Source organism: Callorhinus ursinus, unplaced genomic scaffold (assembly GCF_003265705.2).
Source record: "Callorhinus ursinus isolate GAN/ISIS: 27379988/994484 unplaced genomic scaffold, GSC_fseal_2.0 scaffold3, whole genome shotgun sequence".
In the NCBI taxonomy this organism is placed as follows: domain Eukaryota; kingdom Metazoa; phylum Chordata; class Mammalia; order Carnivora; family Otariidae; genus Callorhinus; species Callorhinus ursinus.
Window position 1 is genome coordinate 58,945,345 of NW_027397065.1, and position 18,709 is coordinate 58,964,053.

The following is an 18,709-nucleotide window of genomic DNA, read 5'->3' on the forward strand; positions in this document are numbered from 1 at the left end:
TCACCTATCTAAAGGTTTTTTTTATCAACTCTTTAGTAAACTAATGTCTTTTCTATAGTATATTTCACAATGTCAACTATGCTATTTCTATACTGTTTGTAACAATGGAAAGAGAAAGGCAGAGAAAAAAAGAAAGGGAAAAAAAAGCAAATCATATTCTTTGGAGAATGCTATTCAAATGGATTCCTAACACACACATAAAAGAAAAATGCTTGTTTTTATTATAAAGGAGGAAGTTTAAGGTAAAGAAAAACAAATATGAGGCCATTCTTTTATTCCCTAAAATATGCTAATGCCCTATCTATTAAAATGCAATAAACCTTCACTTAACAAATGAGAGAGAAACCTAGAAAAATAAACCATCATACATGCCACACTGTATTTCCTCACAAATCGCAAAGAGAAATGGAAATTTACAATCCTTCCAAGAATCCTCTCCAGGTACAATATAATAATCTGGTTTCTTTTTTTTTTTTTTTTAACAAGTAAGTGCAAGTAGGGACACTGCCCCATTTATTCACCATGTTCACAACTAGAGGCTTTCAGTCATTTTGCTGAGACTCGCTCTTTATTCAAGGAGAGTTACATATTTCTCTTTCAAACATCTGGGCTCGCATGGGAATTTGGAGAATGCTGAGGCTACAAGAATTGTGTGCCTGGTGCTGGTCCTTAATTCTTTATAGTTTGCTTTTGTTTTGTTTTTGCTTTGGCTCCAAGTAGATCTAAATATTTTTAATTCATTCGATGAGAGAGAAACCAATTTAAAACCAAATGTCCCTATTTCAGACTCTTAACAATTCATAACCAGAATGAATATTTACCACTATTTTACAGTGATTGCTTAATGTTTTCATAAAGGCGAACTAAAAAGCAAAGAATTTGTGTTAAACTGTAAAGAAATGAAAACTTAAAAATTGAATTTTTTTTACTAGGTGAAGAACTTAGGATGTTAGACAAACGGTCAAGGGCCATACCTGTCTCCTACTGTTTATTCTTCAACACAAATATGTGGTTCCCCAGTCTTACCCAACGTGCAGATGATCACAACTGATGTTTTATAACTCGTAAAGATAAATAAATAACCATATTTACAGGCACTTAACACCAACACAATCTGACACAGATCACTACTCGATATACTTGATGTAAGCCAAAACTCTTAACAGCTATATTTTAAATGTTTTCTATGAAAGAAAAGCACTAACAGCCCATCTATGCTTTCACACACATTCATGCCAGTATCCAGCAAGCACCTGGATCTCTGGGGTCAGCCAACAGTGCAGTCTCCAAGGCCGCGGAGGTGAGGCTAGTAACACATTTACAAAAACTTGCTTCTAACAGGCCCACTTCCTCATGGAATCCAAAGGAGGACAACAGGATCTCATTCACTAATTTTGACAATTATATGCATTTCTTACAAAATCCAAACAATCAGAACTCAACCCTCATGAATGGGGTCCTCACCTGCTGTATATGCAGAAGCCGTAGTCATTGTCTTCCTGAAGGGGGTGATGGTAGCTGCTTTCTCAGCTTCCAGCTCAGCCACTGTCTTCGGTTTTACTGGGGCACCTTGAGGAATATTTTTCGGGGTGGGAGCAGGGAAAATTACGTCACCATCCTAATAGAAATTAGAAAAATAGAAATTTTTTTAACAGTCAATCCAGCATTTCAAAAACACAGAAGATAGTGACTCTCCTGGGGGGGAGGGATTGTTCTTTTAAATATAATTTTTTAAAAGATTTATTTTTTTTAAGATTTTATTTATTTATTTGACAGAGAGAGAGAGAGAGAGACAGCGAGAGAGGGAACACAAGCAGGGAGAGTGAGAGAGGGAGAAGCAGGCTTCCCGAGGAGCAGGGAGCCCGATGCGGGGCTCAATCCCAAGACCCCGGGATCATGACCTGAGCCGAAGGCAGACACTTAATGACTGAGCCACCCAGGTGCCCCTAAAAGATTTATTTTTAAGCAATCGCTACACCCAATGTGTAGCTTGAACTTATAACCCCGAGATCAAGCATGGCATGCTCTATTGACTGAGCCAGCCAGGAGCCCCTTATATATAATCTTAAATAAATTCATGTCATTTATAACTTATTTTATATAAATACATATGTGTATATAAATATAGAATGTTTGTTATGCATGGATACACAATTTCTATGTGCACAGAACATATATGGAAAAACATAGATCAATCCCCTAAAAGGAGATAGGTGGCAAGGGGAAAGTTTAATTTTTACTTTATTCAGTTCTGGTTTTTTGTTTTGTTTGCTTCTGTTTTTCAAAAGCAATGCATATTTCGGATGAGTTCTTGTGTATATAAGCCTTTGTGATTTTTTCTTTAAATCGTTCTGCATTTATAAACACTTTTTATTGGTATAAACCCAACACATCAACCCTTTATTAGACTATATCTCCATTCCAAATTAGGATCCTTCCATAAACAGAAATCCTAAAACACATTTCTAATGAAAACTCAGAAAGGAACAGGTCTCTTTACTTACCTTCATCACTACAGTTCCTCTAATGACATGACCCATCGTACCAAAGTCAAAGTCGTCTTTCACTTCAAAATAAAAATTATCTTTGTCAGGGCTGACGGCCTTCAGGAGCTTGGTGATGTTGTTGGAATATAAGGTGCTGGCCTGCGTGGCCATTCGGCTGGGAAGGTCTGTGTAGCCTATGTGAGTAACTCCCTACATGAACAAAAATGCAGTCAGAAAGGTCTAATTGTATCTGTTCACATTCCTTCTAGGACACTCCTCAGTCATCGTCAAGGCTAAGCTGTGAAATTACATACCTTTATAAATATATACATGTCTCACAAACAAATACAGATTTCAAAAAGAGCTTTCAATGTGCCTGTTTTTAATTTTAAAAATTTTCAGGACTCAGTTTCTCCGACTACCTTAAAGGAATAAACACTCGCTTACAAATCACTAAAGACATGGGAGATGGTTCGTAGATAGAAGAAGCTGTTTGGTATACCTTATGAACATAAAGTTCTCCTGGCTTAGTGGTTTCAAAGTTTCCGCCAGCCTCAGCAGCTAAATCCACAACAACTGAGCCTTCCTTCATTGACTCAATCATCTCTTTACTAAATAAAACTGGAGCTTTTTTACCTGATAAAATCAAAGAGAACAGTACAAATTATATTATATTTTTTACAACTTTATTTCCTAATTATTACAGTAGTCTCTGGACACTAAAAAATGTAACATCTGAAATATTAACTCTTTCAAGATACCCCGAAAGTCCATCACCAGGTGAAACTGGTCATCCTCCCAGGAAGAAACATGGTAAGTATGAACTGCAAAGCCAATATGCAGAGGGATCTTGCCGTTCGTTTACTTAGTACTGCTCTTCCAAACTGGTTTACATCCAGGACCATTCATGAAGACATAAACATTTTGCCTGTTTCTTTTTGAATGCAAAATAGTAAGCTATTAAGAAAACTGTGCACCTGAATTGGACAACTCATAAAGATCACAAATGTCAAGGGAATAGTCAATAGTAATTTATGAATTACAAAATGGAATATTTCCAAACATCTTAACAAACTTCACCAGATTTTCCCACATACTATACTAAGCTACCTTCATTTATCACAGGATAACTTCAAGGAGAGAAAGGGAAATGCCACGAAATGAAAACAATAGGAAATCCCAGTTTGGGATTGGGAATCATGCATACACTTTTATTCCCCCCTCAACACTGTTTGTTCTGCCTCTGATGAGTCAAGCCCTATACCTGGTGCCCAGAATATACTGGTAGATAAAGAGAAAAGATCCTGTTCTTATGGAACCCTCTAGTCATGAGATAGTTGAGACAGTTCCCATTTTAAATTCATTCACTAATTCTTAATAAGATAAAGCACCAAACATAAGGATTTTTCAAGCTAACCTAGATTAGTTATGTTCAACAGGGCCCACATTGTCAGAATATCACCGTGTTCAAGTTTCACAGAACAATATATACCTAAGCCAAAAGACAAAGGAAATAAACTTGTGAGATTGGTAGTAGGAAAGCAGAGAGTTAATAGCCTAAGTATCTTTATCTCCTCTTTTAAAAAGTTTTCAACTCTTTCTTTTTTAAAGATTTTATTTATTTATTTGAGAGAGAGAGAATGAGAGAGAGAGAGCACGAGAGGGAAGAGGGTCAGAGGGAGAAGCAGACTCCCTGCTGAGCAGGGAGCCCGATGTGGGACTCGATCCCAGGACTCCAGGATCATGACCTGAGCCAAAGGCAGTTGCTTAACCAACTGAGCCACCCAGGCGCCCCTCAACTCTGTCTTTACAGAATTTTAGTAAAAACACTATTGACTTTATAAGGGGAAATTAATATAAAATAAAATTTGCACTCTAATAATCTGTTTTTCAATCTACTTGATTGGAATACATATGATTTAAAAGAGAAAAATGAAGATTTGTAGCACATATGGGGAAAAAAAAGTTGTAAAGATACAAATGCATATTTATATAGTACCTCCCTCTTTCTCAAAGCCAACTTTCCACTTCCAAGATAAAGTACAAATCCCATGCCTCCTATTACTGAAGGCCTTCCTGACTGGGTATAAGCACTCTTTCTCCCATTCGCTCTCATTACTGCCCCCGCTGGACCTTCTGCTCCCACCAATGCAGGGCTAACTGCCATGTGGTTTGCTGGATAACCTTTGAGTCTCCATGAAAGAGCAAGAATGAGGAGGTATTTTCCCCCAAAGACAACACTCTGAAGTCCTGGTGGTTTCATCACTTCTCAAAATTCTCTGGAAATACTCCTTTCCTCTACTCTCCCCACTACAGTCCAACAAAGCCATCTTGAATATTTAAATTTTACTCAAACACGAGAATTTGGGGATGCAAACAACATACATCCGAGGACTCTCGCGCCGCTCCCCCCCGCCCCCACAAAGAAGGTCACGCTGCTGAGCTCTGCAGTAATTTACAGCTATGGATCATACGGTCGCATCCACGTAAGCTGGCAAATTTAAAGTGCTAATGTGTACTTTCTAGGTGTTTAAGATCATCCCCCTTCCTCTTCTCTAGTCCACAGCCTCTTCTCCATTAACCAACCTCTTCTCCATTAACCAGCCTCTTGTTTGCTACAGCTTTTCCTCACACCTTACTTGTTCTCTCCAGTCCTAGGCTGATATGCCTTAAACTGCATTCTGGATCCAGGTCCACCCCCTTTGACTTCTAACTGCACTGACTTTACCGCCATCAACTTCACAAATTTGATTTGGCTTCTAACTAATTCCTCCTGCCCTAAAAGTTCTGGATTCCTTCTTTCTTCTGACCCAGTGAGAGCTAAGGATCAGTTCCTGGACTATAACCCTACTGACTTTACAAGACCTCATGTGGCCAAAACCATTTAGGCTCCCTAGAAAACACCAGATATATTACTAATTTGTCTTTGATTTTACTCACTCAACCTTCACAAAACAATTATGCAATAGCTGACACAACTTTAAATGCACAGACCACACACACACACACATAAACACACTTGCATCTTCACAAAGATAATATGTGTTCTGTCCATACCGTCAGTCTGAAATTTAATCACTTTTGAAAGGGTAGGCTATTCTTTCACACAAAGGAATTTATCTAGTCAAATAACTAGAGGGTGAGTTAAAATTTATTTAAGGAGGGATAATTAGAATACATGAAACTATTATAAGTAAAATGCACACAATGAAATAGTATGTATAGACTGCTGCCATAAGGTAAATAAAAATTTTATATACACATATATGTTTCATATATATTTATATACATACATACATAAAATACTATACTATATAGTTTCTAGTAAATTCTACATTGTGTAATGTTTAACCATAGCAGGATATCTTTGAGTGGTAAGATTATTTTCTTCTTTGTGCTCGTCTTTATCTCCTAAATTTTCTATAAGAGCTAGTTTTATTTTTATAATTTAAAAAAATCAATAAAGGCTACAGGGAATATGATGATGAATATAACAGTGCAGCTGGCTTTAAGCATTCACATGTGGATTAATTTTTTGAAAATTCTAAAAGTGCAGAAATGAAAATTGAAAACAGAAGGGAAAAAATAGAGCCAAAAGAGGAGCAGGGTAGTACATAAAAGTTCCAAATGAGCAAATCCTCAAAAGAATAGCTCAAGAGGAAGAAAGACTAGGAAGGCAATTTCAAAATACTATCTTACCCTGATGGCCTACTAGGATAAAAATGTAATATATGATAAATGTGGCATCACAAAATGGAAGGAACAAAAGGAATAAGATGATCAGTTAGGTATCAGGGGGAAAAAATCTACCCAAACCTAATATCAGACTTCAAACTAAACTCTAAATTCTATAGACCAGAATGAATTATAAAAGAGAATCAGCCTTTGGGACACCTGGCTGGCTCAATCGGAAGAGCATGCGACTCTTGATCTTGGGGTCATGAGTTCAAGCTCCACGTAGAGATTACTTAACATAAATAAAATTTTTAAAAAGAGAGAGAGAATCAACCCATAAAGAAAAAGAAAAAAGGAAAACCTTGGTGAATATCTCTCTAGTCTTTGAATTAAAAAGTATTTCTTAAATTTAAAGCAATGGGGAAAATGAGAAAAACATCAATGGATTTAAATATGAAATACATATATATTATAGTCCTCAAAAATCAACATGACAAAAAATTAATATAATAAAAAGCTCACAAAAATGTAAATAAAGACAAAACACAAAGATCCTAACACATGAAAAACAAATACAAATGGTCAATTCTAAAAGAAACGGTAACAATCAAATTTAAAAAAAAAAGTTCATCCTCATATGAATCAAAGTTACAAGAACTGAGATACTTTTTTTTGTCTCTCAAAATGAAAGGTCAAAAAATCATAATAATGGGGGCATCTGGCTGGCTCACTCAGTAGAGCATGGGACTCATGATCTTGGGGTTATAAATTCAAGCCCCACATTGGATGTAGAAATGACCTAAAAATAAAATCTTTTAAAAATCATAATAATGTTGAGGGCGCCTGGGTGGCTCAGTTGGTTAAGCGACTGCCTTCGGCTCAGGTCATGATCCTGGAGTCCCGGGATCGAGTCCCACATCGGGCTCCCTGCTCAGCAGGGAGTCTGCTTCTCCCTCTGACCCTCTTCCCTCTCATGCTCTCTATCTCTCATTCTCTCTCTCTCAAATAAATAAATAAAATCTTTAAAAAAAAATAAAAATCATAATAATGTTGAAATGAAACAATTAGCTGGATGATCTATTAATGAGATTATGAACTATGCAAAAGTTTCAGGAAAGCATAATTTACCAACATGTAACAACTGGCCAAAAATGTTGATATCCACTTGTCCAGTAATTCTACTCCTATTCTACTTCTACTTCTAAAAATTGATTAATCCTGGCAAAATAAATGAAGACACACACACTGGAATAACACAGAAAAAAGGTTAGAGCATTATTTTTAATTGACAGAAAGCTGAATTAAGTGAAAAGCCCAACTTTGGGGGAACCATTAAATAAAATGTGGTATATTAACACAAGAAAATTCTACAAAACCATTAAAATATATATACAAAGATTTCTTAAAGACTCATCATGTTACATGAAGGAGAAAACTTATGATATAGTATTAAATGGGAAAAATGAGAAGGATATTATATCCTGATCCATCATGATAAAAATGCATTGAAAAAGGCTAAAATGTTAATGTATTTAACATTTAACTCAGTATTTTTCACTGAGAGATCACAGATGATCTTTATTTCCTACTTTGTACTTTACTGCATTTCCAAAAGTCACATACTATTTTTATAAAAATAATAATAATAATAATAAAGTACTCCTGCATAATCACAACCAGTTTCTTCTCTAGGTTGAAGACATAAATTAAGAGTTGTACTAGAAGAGGGGTACCTGGGTGGCTCAGCCAGTTAAAGCATCTGACTCTTTTTTTTTTTTTAAAGATTTTATTAATTTAGTTAAAGAGAGAGAGAGACAGCATGAGAGGGGAGAGGGTTAGAGGGAGAAGCAGCTTCCCCACTGAGCAGGGAACCCGACGTGGGACTCGATCCCAGCACTCTGGGATCGTGACCTGAGCCGAAGACAGTTGCTTAACCAACTGAGCCACCCAAGCGCCCTAAAGCATGGGACTCTTGGTTTCAGCTCAGGTCATGATCTCAGGGTTGTGGGATCAAGCCCTGAGTTGGGCTCCATACTCAGCGTGGAGTTTGCTTGTCCCTCTCCCTCTGCTCCTTCCCCACTCACGCACTCGTGTGTTATCTCTCTCTCTCAAATAAATAAATAAAATCTTAAAAAAAAAAAGTTGTACTAGAAGAATTAAAACAACTTAAAAATGCCATTAGACCAATCTATTTTCTTATCAATCGAAAACTGCTGCAGCAAATGAAGCTACTCATTAGGACAGCCTTTCAAAGTGCTTCTAAAACACTTACAGAATGAGACAGAGACCTAACTAAGGATGGACAGCAAACAGGAAGATTTTTACAACATAAAACAAAGAGAAGAATATATCCAATGTTTAATTCAAATCCTTCAAATATAAATCTATACCAGAGACAGTCTGGTATAGATTCTAGATATAAGAATAAAAGATCAAATGATCATATCAGGTGTTTCAAGACATAACTGTAGAAGAAGTCAGAAGAGTTAATTAAAGGGGTGCCTAGGTGGCTCAATCGGTTAACCAGGGTCCTGAGATCGAGCCCCATATCCAGCTCCCCACTCAGCGGGGAGTCTGCTTCTCCCTCTCCCTGTCCTCCACACTCCCCCCACCCCACTCACGCTCTCTCTCGCTTGGTCTCTCTTTCTCTCAAGTAAATAAATAAAATCTTAAAAAAAAAAAAGAAGAGTTAATTTAAAAAGACAGATAAGCTTTTTTTTTTTTTTTAAGCAGGCACCACTGGGCTTTTCCCTTTGACTGCCCTTTTCTGTTAATTTTGTAATTTTATCTGTAAAACATGAGGTACGTAAAAAGACCAAAATTGTTACATTTCCTCAAACCACCTCCCCCCAAAACAACTATGACAACAGAAAATACGATAGACTAAAATCAACAAGGAGATAAATTTTTTTTTATGTATTTCCTGGCACAGTGCAAACGGTGGGTAAGAGATCTGGCATGATATCCAACCTCATGAAATATTTCTTGGTTCCTTCTGGTTCTTGGACATTACATGCCCTGGTAAGATTATTCTGCTCCCTCCCAGTTGGGGATGTTTATTTCCATATTTTAGCCAAGACAGTGGTAGGACACCATGTAGTCACAGTCATCATTCAAATATTTATTCATTCACCCAACTAATATTTAGTGCCTACCATATGCAGGCTGGATAGGGAAGGAAAATTTTCCCTATAGCTCTGAAGACTAATATTTTAGGACTGAAAGAAGCTACATTCAAAGGTTAGTGAACATTTTTATTATCCAAAATAGCTGAGGTATTTAAAGCAGTCATCTAAAAATTTTCATAGTTGCCTAATTGGTTGGTCATTATTTAGGATGAGTAGGGATGGCATAGATTATGGTAAGTATCCTTGAATCTCTGTGTACATCAGGAATTGACTGTAGGCTGAAAAAATGCCTCACCTGTGCATCATTTCTAGATGTACAGATGTATGGCTGTGATCCATACAAATTCATTCTTAAATATGATTGAATTCACAGTTTAAGAATTCATAGAATTCTTTTCATACCCATGTACTTCCTCATTAAGTGAATGCTAAGATGAAGTTTTAAAAGTATTAAAGTTAGAAACTGGTAGAGGCGCTTGGGTGGCTGAATCAGTTAAGCGTCCGACTCTTGATTTCAGCTTGGGTCACGATCTCAGGGTTGTGAGATTGAGACCCGCAACCAGCTTCATGCTCAGGGAGGAATCTGCTTGAGATTTTCTCTCTCCCTCTTCCTCTACCCCTCCCCTTCATGCTCATTCTCTCTCTCCCCACAAAACAAATAAATAAATCTTTTTAAAAAAAAAGAAATTTCTAGAAAAATTACTCATTTCTAAAAACAGCTTCAGGGGCACCTGGCTGCCTCAGTTGGAAGAGCATGTGAGTCTGACTCTTGATCTCAGAGTCATGAGTTCAAGCCCCATGTTGGGTGTAGAGATTACTTAAAAAGAAAAGGAAAAAAAAATAGCTTTAACAACTATGGCTATATAGCAAAAGAATATATCACTGGCCTCTCTGCAAGACTAAATTCAAAAAGAGTTATTTAGCTTAAACTAAATACCAATGGGTAGAGATGCACCAGAAAGTTTTACAATACATTATACCTCATTGAATGAATCAGGCCTAATATGATCATCTGAAATAAATAAATTCTCAGACTCTTACCTTACTGGGAAAAGAATCAAGCCCTCACAGACAACTTTAATCACACTAAACAAATAAACAAAAAAATTAAGAGGAAACCACTAAAAATATTAAGAACAAGACACCAAGGGTTGCCTGAGTGGCTCAGTCTGTTAAGCATCTGCCTTCAGCTCTGATCATAATCCCTGTTCAGCAGGGAGTCTGCTTTTCCCTCTCCCTCTGCACCCACCTCCACTTGTGCTCTCTCCCTCTCTCTCCCTCTCTCTCAAAAAAATAAATAAAATCTTAAAAAAAAAACAACACACCAAGATGAAATGAATTTACCACAAAATTTTATAATGATTCTAAAGAACATTTAGCATTATTTACTGGAATTATTCAATAGCATATAATTGGATGGGGAAATTCCTAACTTCCTGGCCTGTAAGGCATCAAATTTGACAAGCTCAAGAACAGTATTCTGCTTTAACAAGATCATAGTATATTTAACAGTACAGTAGCAAAGAGATTAAAAATACAAATTACAGAATATATTTATCCAAATCAAAATAGATTTTCATGGACAAGCCCTAACAAGACAAGGAGAATTTTTAACGTAATGCAATGCTATACATTTACTCAATGGAAAATACAGCATGTAAAGACATTCTGAACTATAGCATTTATACATAAAGAAATGTCATTATTAAGAGAACACAATTTTGCACTGAACAGCACCCACTTCGTTCGTCCTCTTGTCACTACTCTGATTTCCATTTTCTCCACACAGTCCAGGAACTTCAGGAAAAATGACCTCAGAAACCACTCCAGATGCAAGCATGGCTGGCCTAAAGGTCATCTCATCACCTTATTAGTGACCGGGTCAAAAATCTAGATGTAAGCCAAGGGACATCTCATTGCCCTGCCTCCATGAATTGGCTCAGAGATCAGCACTAACCCAATGGAGGTCAATAAGAACAAGGGAAAGTTTGCTCAGAAACTTCTGAAAAAGAAGTTTCCTTGCTCTTCAAGAGGGAACCATTGGAACTGACCTGTCTTATCCTCTGGATGTTGTGTTGGGCACACCAGAGGCCCCAAAGTGCCACTGACCTCTAGCACTGAGGATGAGGACAACTCAAAGAGCAGGGCAAGGGAAGAGAATACAGGAGCACAACCAGAGCCCCCTGATGTCCGCACACTTATGACTGGACTTCCTTCAGATGCATAACCCAGGGAATCTCCTTTCTTAAGGCAGAATGTGCTGGAATTTCTGCTGCTGGCAGCCAAAGTCATCCTAATTGATTTACACATCAAAGGCTCTTTTGGAATTTCAAAATCACAGATGGGAATAAAGCACTGGGTCTTAAGCTATAAAAATGCTACAGAGAAGGACAAAAGGTTTTTTTTATACATGTGTGTATACCTATGAGAAAAAGTTAATTGATTATGTAATACACAGGAAGTGGCAAGAAACTGCTGAATATTTGATCCACTGATCTATCATCTACTGGGTCTGTGATTCAGCCAGCCTTACGGTGCATGGAGAAATATACTGATTCAACCCCTCCATCTATGTTATCACTGGTTAAGCTTTACACACAGCTGCATTCACGAACAGAGATTCTGATCCAAGCTTAGAGTCAAGCAGAGTACTTTATATGTGAGTTCTATCCATGAAACTAGAGAAAAATGTTCTCTGCACAATTATTTGTATAAGGAACCAGAGAGAAAGGCCCGCAAAACCTTGGCTTTTACAAATTGAATACCGTGAGATGTTTCTAAATGTAATACTTACGAAATATGATTAGTCAACAGCATATTTTAGCAAATTAGAGAAATCCCTAAAGATCTGTTTAAAGAAAAAAACTAAAAACAAGCTTTTACCTAATTATCAAAGGACACATTTATAAAAAATTTTTAAGGATTATCTTAATAATTCACCTCTCATAGCTGCAAAATTCTGTATAAATAAAAATCAAAATTAGTCAAGATTTTACCATGGCTCCAAAAGCAATGGGAATTCTTAAAAAACCAAAACAGTCTACCATATTTAAATAGTAACACAAACGTACAATATTCTTTTTTTTAAAGATTTTATTTATTTATTTGTCAGCGATAGAGAGAGAGCACAAGCCGGGGGGAGCAACAGGCAGAGGGAGAAGCAGGCTCCCCACTGAGCAAGGAGCCCAATGTGGGACTCGATCCCAGAACCCTGGGATCATGACCCGAGCCAAAGGCAGACACTTAACTGACTGTGCTACACAGGTGTCCCAGAAACATATAATATTCTTATACAAATTATAACATTCTTTGTGTTCCCTCCAACACGTTTAGATGTACCTTTGCTACCAAAATGCCTTAAAAATTGAAGCAGTGAATATTTATTACACATTCTGATTTTACTAGTTTTATAAAATAATTAAAAGATTATTTTTAAAAATAGAAATAATACTGTTTATTTCCCAGGTTATTCAACTTAGGTCAGAATGAGATTAATTGACAAAAGAGCCTTATTGAAATGCATTATCTTCAGAAAAGTCAGTTTTTCAGGGACCGTCTTAGACATTCCATACAGTTCTTGAGAAGGTCTGAACTTCCTATTAAAAAAATCAAGGGTGGCTTAGTTGGTTCAGTATCTGAATCTTGATTTCAGCTCTGGTCATGAGGCTGAACCCCAAGTTGGGCTCCACGCTCAGCGAGGGATCTGCTTGAGATTCTCATTCCCTCTCCCTCTACCCCTCCCCCAGCTCGTGCACCCGAGCGCATGCTCGTTCTCTCTCTCTCAAATAAATAAATAAATAAAATCTTAAAAAATAAAATAAGACTAGGCATCACCAATGGCAGAAAAAAGAATGATGCTAATGCTCTGTATGTCAGGCCCTACATGGCATTTTTTTCTTCATCTATTCAATGAAACAGCTCTGTGACATAAAAATGTTACCCTGTTTTCAGAGATGAGGAACCAGAGGTTCAGAGAGATCTATCAGCTATTAGGCAATGGAACTAGAATCTGAATCTACTCTATCTGGCTCTAAATCCAAGATCGGATCCCCAGTGAATGGATTAAACATAAGCAGATAAAATTACAAGGTGAGAAAAAGGAAAAAGCTATTAGCTGTTCACCAAAATCCATGTTTGTTTTGGGCTGAATTGTGTCCCCAGAAAATTCATATGTTGAAGCCTTAACCCTTAGTACCTTAAAATATGACCATATTTGGAGATATGGCTATTAAGGAGGTGATTAAGTTAAAATGAGGCTATTAGGCTGGGCGCTAATCCAGTCTGATTGATAGACTTAAAGTAAGAGAAAATGTGGATACAAAAAGAGACCAAGACCATGCGAGGACATAGCAAGAAGAGAACCATCTACAAGCCAAGGAGAGGACTCAGAAGAAACTAAACCTGCCTATACCTTGACCTGGGACCACCACCCTCCAGACTGTGAGAAAATAAACTTCTGTTGTTTAAGCTGGGATTTTGTTATGGCAGCCTTAGCAAACTAATCCAATGTTCTGTTATTCCTGGGCACAAGGCCAGGCAATTCCCAGCTTCCCTCACAGGTTTGGCCATGTCTTAGCTAAAGTCTTAGCTAAAGAAATGTGAGCAGGAGTGGTATGTGCCATTTCTAGACATTCCATGCACATTCTTCTATGTCCCTATCCCTTCTGACTGGCTGGAGGAGAGACCAGGCCTAGAGTGCCCTTCAGAGCCTCATAATGGCGACGGGAACATTGTCCTACCTGAATCCCCAGAGGACCACGTGAAGGAGAGTTGTCCATCAGTGTGTCAACCACGAATTACTGTTAACTGAGCAAGAAGTACATTTCCGTAACATCTGAGCTTTTGCGTTGCTTTCTTAGAGCAGCTAGACCACCTCGACACTGAGGCACAAGAAAGTATGGGGAAAGCGGAAAGAAGGAAAATACAGAAATGCATGTGGTGGGCCGCACTAGCTGCAAGCAGTAACTCCATCCGTCCGGGGCTCTTCCCCAGAGATGGCCTCAGCCTCCTGATCCTTTTCAACTCAGGGACTGCCAGGGACAGGAACACAATGCTTCCAATCTTGCAACATACTTTTGGAGAAATAACAGACCAAACCAGAATATAATTCTGTGCCATAAATTTTCTTAGCAGAACATTTGTTAAATCTGGCCCAATAACTCACTAAGTGTGTTCAAACACACTCTCAGAAGTCATGTCTGATAAATGGTAATGGAACACTCCCCCATCTTGGCATCTTCCTCCTGATGACAAGTTGCCCTGTTTGTGCTGAAAGCTACCAAGAGGTGTGTAGACAGCCTGTGGTTACCAACCCTTGATGTTGCAACATTTAAGTGTTTCTCTCTGTCCTTCAAAACTCTCAAAACAAATGAAACTTTGTGGAAGTCATATTACAAAATTCCATACAGCCATATGATACATTTAAGGGAGGGGAGGATGACCGATGAATTAGATTAGTCAATAAAACATAATAAGTAATAAAAAAAAGTTAGAAATGACTGATCTATAGATCATCATGCTTACAGAGAAGGAAAACCAATCTTCTCTGAATAAACTTTGACTTTAGGTAAAAACTCTGTAGAGGCATCAAAACAATATTATCTTTGTGGGGTTTCACAAATGGAGAGTATATCACTGCATCAGTTATTCTCTTGCCTGAAAGAACAAGTTTGAACATTACTGTGAAAAAGTATTCTTGTGTGCCATATTTCTACTCTTTGGGATAGATAGATTTCAGAAAGACAAGTAATGTCAGATGGAGAGCCAATGCTGATTTTCCAGGCGATGGCAAAATCTCTCCAGTTTGGTGTCATATGCATGTGGCCTTTTTGCATATCTGGGAAAAGAGCCCCTCCCAATTCTCCAGAGTCATGTAGAATTATCACAAGGGTCCTTTATAGGGTATATTCTACAGACCTTATCTAGTATAGATAAAAAGTACTGTTACCATAATCTGGATTGTACCTAAAAAGAGGTCCAAGTATATATGGCCTAAGATATTATAATTTATAATCAAGCAATGAGTATCTTCCTTCCTGACTGATAGACACTTTCTAACTCCTGGACAGACCTGCTACTACTTCCTAATTCTATCTCCTGAGAGGCCTAGCTAACCACCTCAAATTGCAGACTTGGCAAGTATCCTGGTTCTGAAAATTTAAGAAAGCTAGGTTCCCAGTCTTAAGTTAGCCTCTGCAGTGTTCCTATCCAACAGAGTGTTCTCCCTCTCATTCCTTGGACAGCACTGGAAAAATAAGACTATAACAACGAAGACCTAAGGAAGGCACCCAGAATTATACAATGCCCTATGGTACAGACCCACTATGATAGAAAAAAGCCCAACACTTGTGCTGCATGCCCAAGGAGACAGGACCACTACCAGGCAGTAAGCCCGGGAACATGAGAATCCCAGGCACGGGCAGTGCCGTGAATGCAGGAATAAGAATGTTTATGGCTGAGTAAGAGAGAGCAGAAACTATGGAGGAAGTGGTAACTGGGTTAAGCAAGATTTCAAAAGGCAAGGAAGGGCAGGGATAGCATTCCAAAGAGAAGGAACAGTATGTGCAAAGGCCTGAAAGTCCTTGGCCTATCTGAAAAGATAATAGCAGCCAGCATGACTGAAATCAGGCCCAGAGAGTAAGAAATCAGTTTAACATGAGCCCAAAGGCTAAATCAGAACTAGAAACTAAAAGGCAACCAATACCTCACCAAGGAGCCTAAACTTTATAGCATGGCACGTGGGGATTGTGACCCAAGCCTAATCACTTTAGGTGACTCTATCCAATGACGCTGGGAACCCAAGCAGTCCAAGTCACTGCCATCATTGCTAAACAAAATCCCAGGCTCTCCAGGAGCTATGGTTCAACTACAAAATAAGGGCAAGACCTGAGTGGGGGAAGGGGTGGGGCAGGAAAGCTGGAGGAGCCTATGAGGCTTACAAGTTTGTAGTGAGGCAGTCATCAGGAAGGTTTTAAATGGAGAAGGCTGTTTCTGTCAGAGTAGATTTGGCATGTGCATCACAGTACTCGTGGTTCTTCCTGGAATTTAGGTGAAATATGCCTAACACAGAGGCAGTGCTAAACCACTAGGATTCCTCCTCACCCCACCCCATCCCTCCCTAACTTACCGATCCAATTTTCAACCTGATTCAGTCTGTTCCTGATTAAATACTCCAAGTTTATGTAAAGTCTCCCTAAAAAGGTTCCAGAACAATAGAGATGCTGAAAAATCTCGAGTTTCAAAAAATTTAGGAGAAAAGATTATGAGCACAGCCTGAACATGACCAGAGGGCAGGACCGCCTTACTTTTTTAATAGTAGCCCCAAAGGGCAAAGAGCCAGACAGGAAAGTTGGGGAGTCTTCCCATGTGTGTAGAGCACCACAAAACAGGACTGTCAGCCCTGTCCTGAAGCTACCTACATTAAGTGACACTCGAGCCTTTAGCCCTTCACCCACCCCAATCCAGGGAGTCCAGATGACGGCCCAAGTATGTGGTACAAAATACCAGCAAAATAATTAGCAAGCTCAAGGAATATTTCATTCCACATACAATCTACATAAATACAATGTTATTGTTCTTTCAAGCCCAAGGACTGAGTGCAGCTTGGAGGAACAAAAATGTGTTCCTGAGTGCAGCTTGGAGGAACAAAAATTTGCCAACTCCATAAGGTTGCTACCCAAAGAGAGCTAACTGCCCATGTCCCCCTCTCAGTGTCCTTATCCCCAGCCGGTCTTCTGTGCAGCCTTCCCAGCACCTGTGTCCCAGCAAGTGAGCTTGGACGGCTTCTGACATTTGACTTAATCCCCTTTGGAACCACTCAAGGAAAACTTGAGAACAGCTTCTGTTCCAAGAGTCTTTCAGGAGCTCAACACACCACCAGGTGACGCAGGCAAAGGCTCAGGACATAAAACAGTCAAGGTACAATGCTGAGGACAGTTTTTCAAAGGGCATTTGTGCCTTTATAGAATCTTTTCATCTTTTTATTTAAATGCTCACACTTTCAGGTCTCAGTCCCCCAGGAATACGTAACATCTTTAGAAAGATCACCTTCTTCCTTATAATATTCTCATTAACTTTTCCTTTTTTTTTTTTTGTTTTTAAAAAAAAAGTAATGGAAAGACCAGCCCTCTGAGTGCCTCCTCTGGGCCAGTCCACTGGTCAGGGCCTTCTCTAACTTGAACATACTCTGAACAGATCACAGCTTCAGAAAAGAGAAAATAGGAGAGGCTCGGTGAAACAGATTAACAAAATGTCTTTAATAAATCCTCTTTAAGACTATTACACAATTTGACCTTTTACTAAAGTACACTTACTATAAAGCCCTGATTTAAAAAATAAGATATTATTGGGGGGAGTAGGCCCTAAAAGTCAGTGTGCATTTTATATAAGAAGTCTTGAGCTGTACCACTTACTTTAGGCTGTATCATCAAATAATAATTCTATATACTACGTCCAAATTATCCTATGTCCAATAAGAGCATGACCTGACTAAAACTAGCTTCCCCTCCAGATCATTTACTCCAGGAGGAAATGTTTTAGCACCCTCTACTGGCCACTTGTTATATCTAGTCAGCTCATAACCTCTCCCCAAGGTGCAGCTAACTTCCAAAGTTGGTGGTGGCTACAACAAAGGCCGCCCCATCTCTCCTTCAAAGCCACCTGTGCAACAGCTGGGCCACAAACCACTGTCACAAAAGGAAAGGACAAAATCCTTAGGTGTTCTCCTGCCACTGCTTATTCATGAGTCCTATCAGAGCTGGCAGATTTCACCAACACCACCATGAGCCCCTGGCTTGCCTGATCCGCATCCACCTCCAGTAACCGACCCTGCCTCATTTCTACACTCACAGATTCTTCTATGGGCTAAGCCTATATCACCAGCCCATCCAGTCTGCTTCATCTCGCCAGCTCTGGTGGGATGTGGGTGTCTGGAGAAACCAGCTCACCTATCTGGTATCACCCAGGTAAACAGGGGACATATTTTCCCCCAAGCTCATAGATGTGATGTCAATCAACTTCCTGCCCTTGCATGTAGATTATTCAGACAGGGGGTTGGGGGAAGATGCCAGAAGAGAACTTCTCCTCTCCCATGACTTCATGACAAAGCAACTTCTAATTTTCCACTGTCCCCTAGAGAAAGCTCCTTTAGTAGGATCTAACACAAGCAACCATTAACCCTGTAAGCTCTCATTGTCTGACCCACTTCCTTTCAGAAAGGAAAACCGTAGAGTCAGCATGGTATTCACCATTCAATAACAGAAGGGAAGGGAGAAGAGGAGGGGTTAAGAATATAAAAGGTGGAGCGTTTCTTCACTCCCAAATCTTGCTAGATCAAGCTACTGTTTACTGATTAATAAGTGCTTACTGGTTTGGTATCAATCATCTATTGAGTGAAAAAGATTTTTAAAAGAGGATGTGGTA

The 18,709-nt window shown here is 38.7% G+C and overlaps 1 protein-coding gene across 7 annotated transcripts in view; it reads right to left on the bottom strand.

Moving 5' to 3' along the window:
• NNT (nicotinamide nucleotide transhydrogenase) overlaps positions 1-18,709 on the bottom strand; it is a 91,322-nt gene that overhangs the window by 43,935 nt on the left and 28,678 nt on the right. For all 7 annotated transcript variants that reach the window (XR_003207079.2, XR_003207078.2, XM_025867310.2 and 4 more), the window contains exons 8-10: positions 2,989-3,122; positions 2,505-2,696; positions 1,465-1,618 (exon numbers count right to left, since the gene is read on the bottom strand). Coding sequence is in view for 5 of the 7 variants with exons in the window: in XM_025867310.2 (XP_025723095.1) it covers positions 1,465-1,618; positions 2,505-2,696; positions 2,989-3,122 (480 nt within the window). In the remaining 2 variants the exon portion in view is untranslated. The remainder of the gene's footprint in view (positions 1-1,464; positions 1,619-2,504; positions 2,697-2,988; positions 3,123-18,709) is intronic.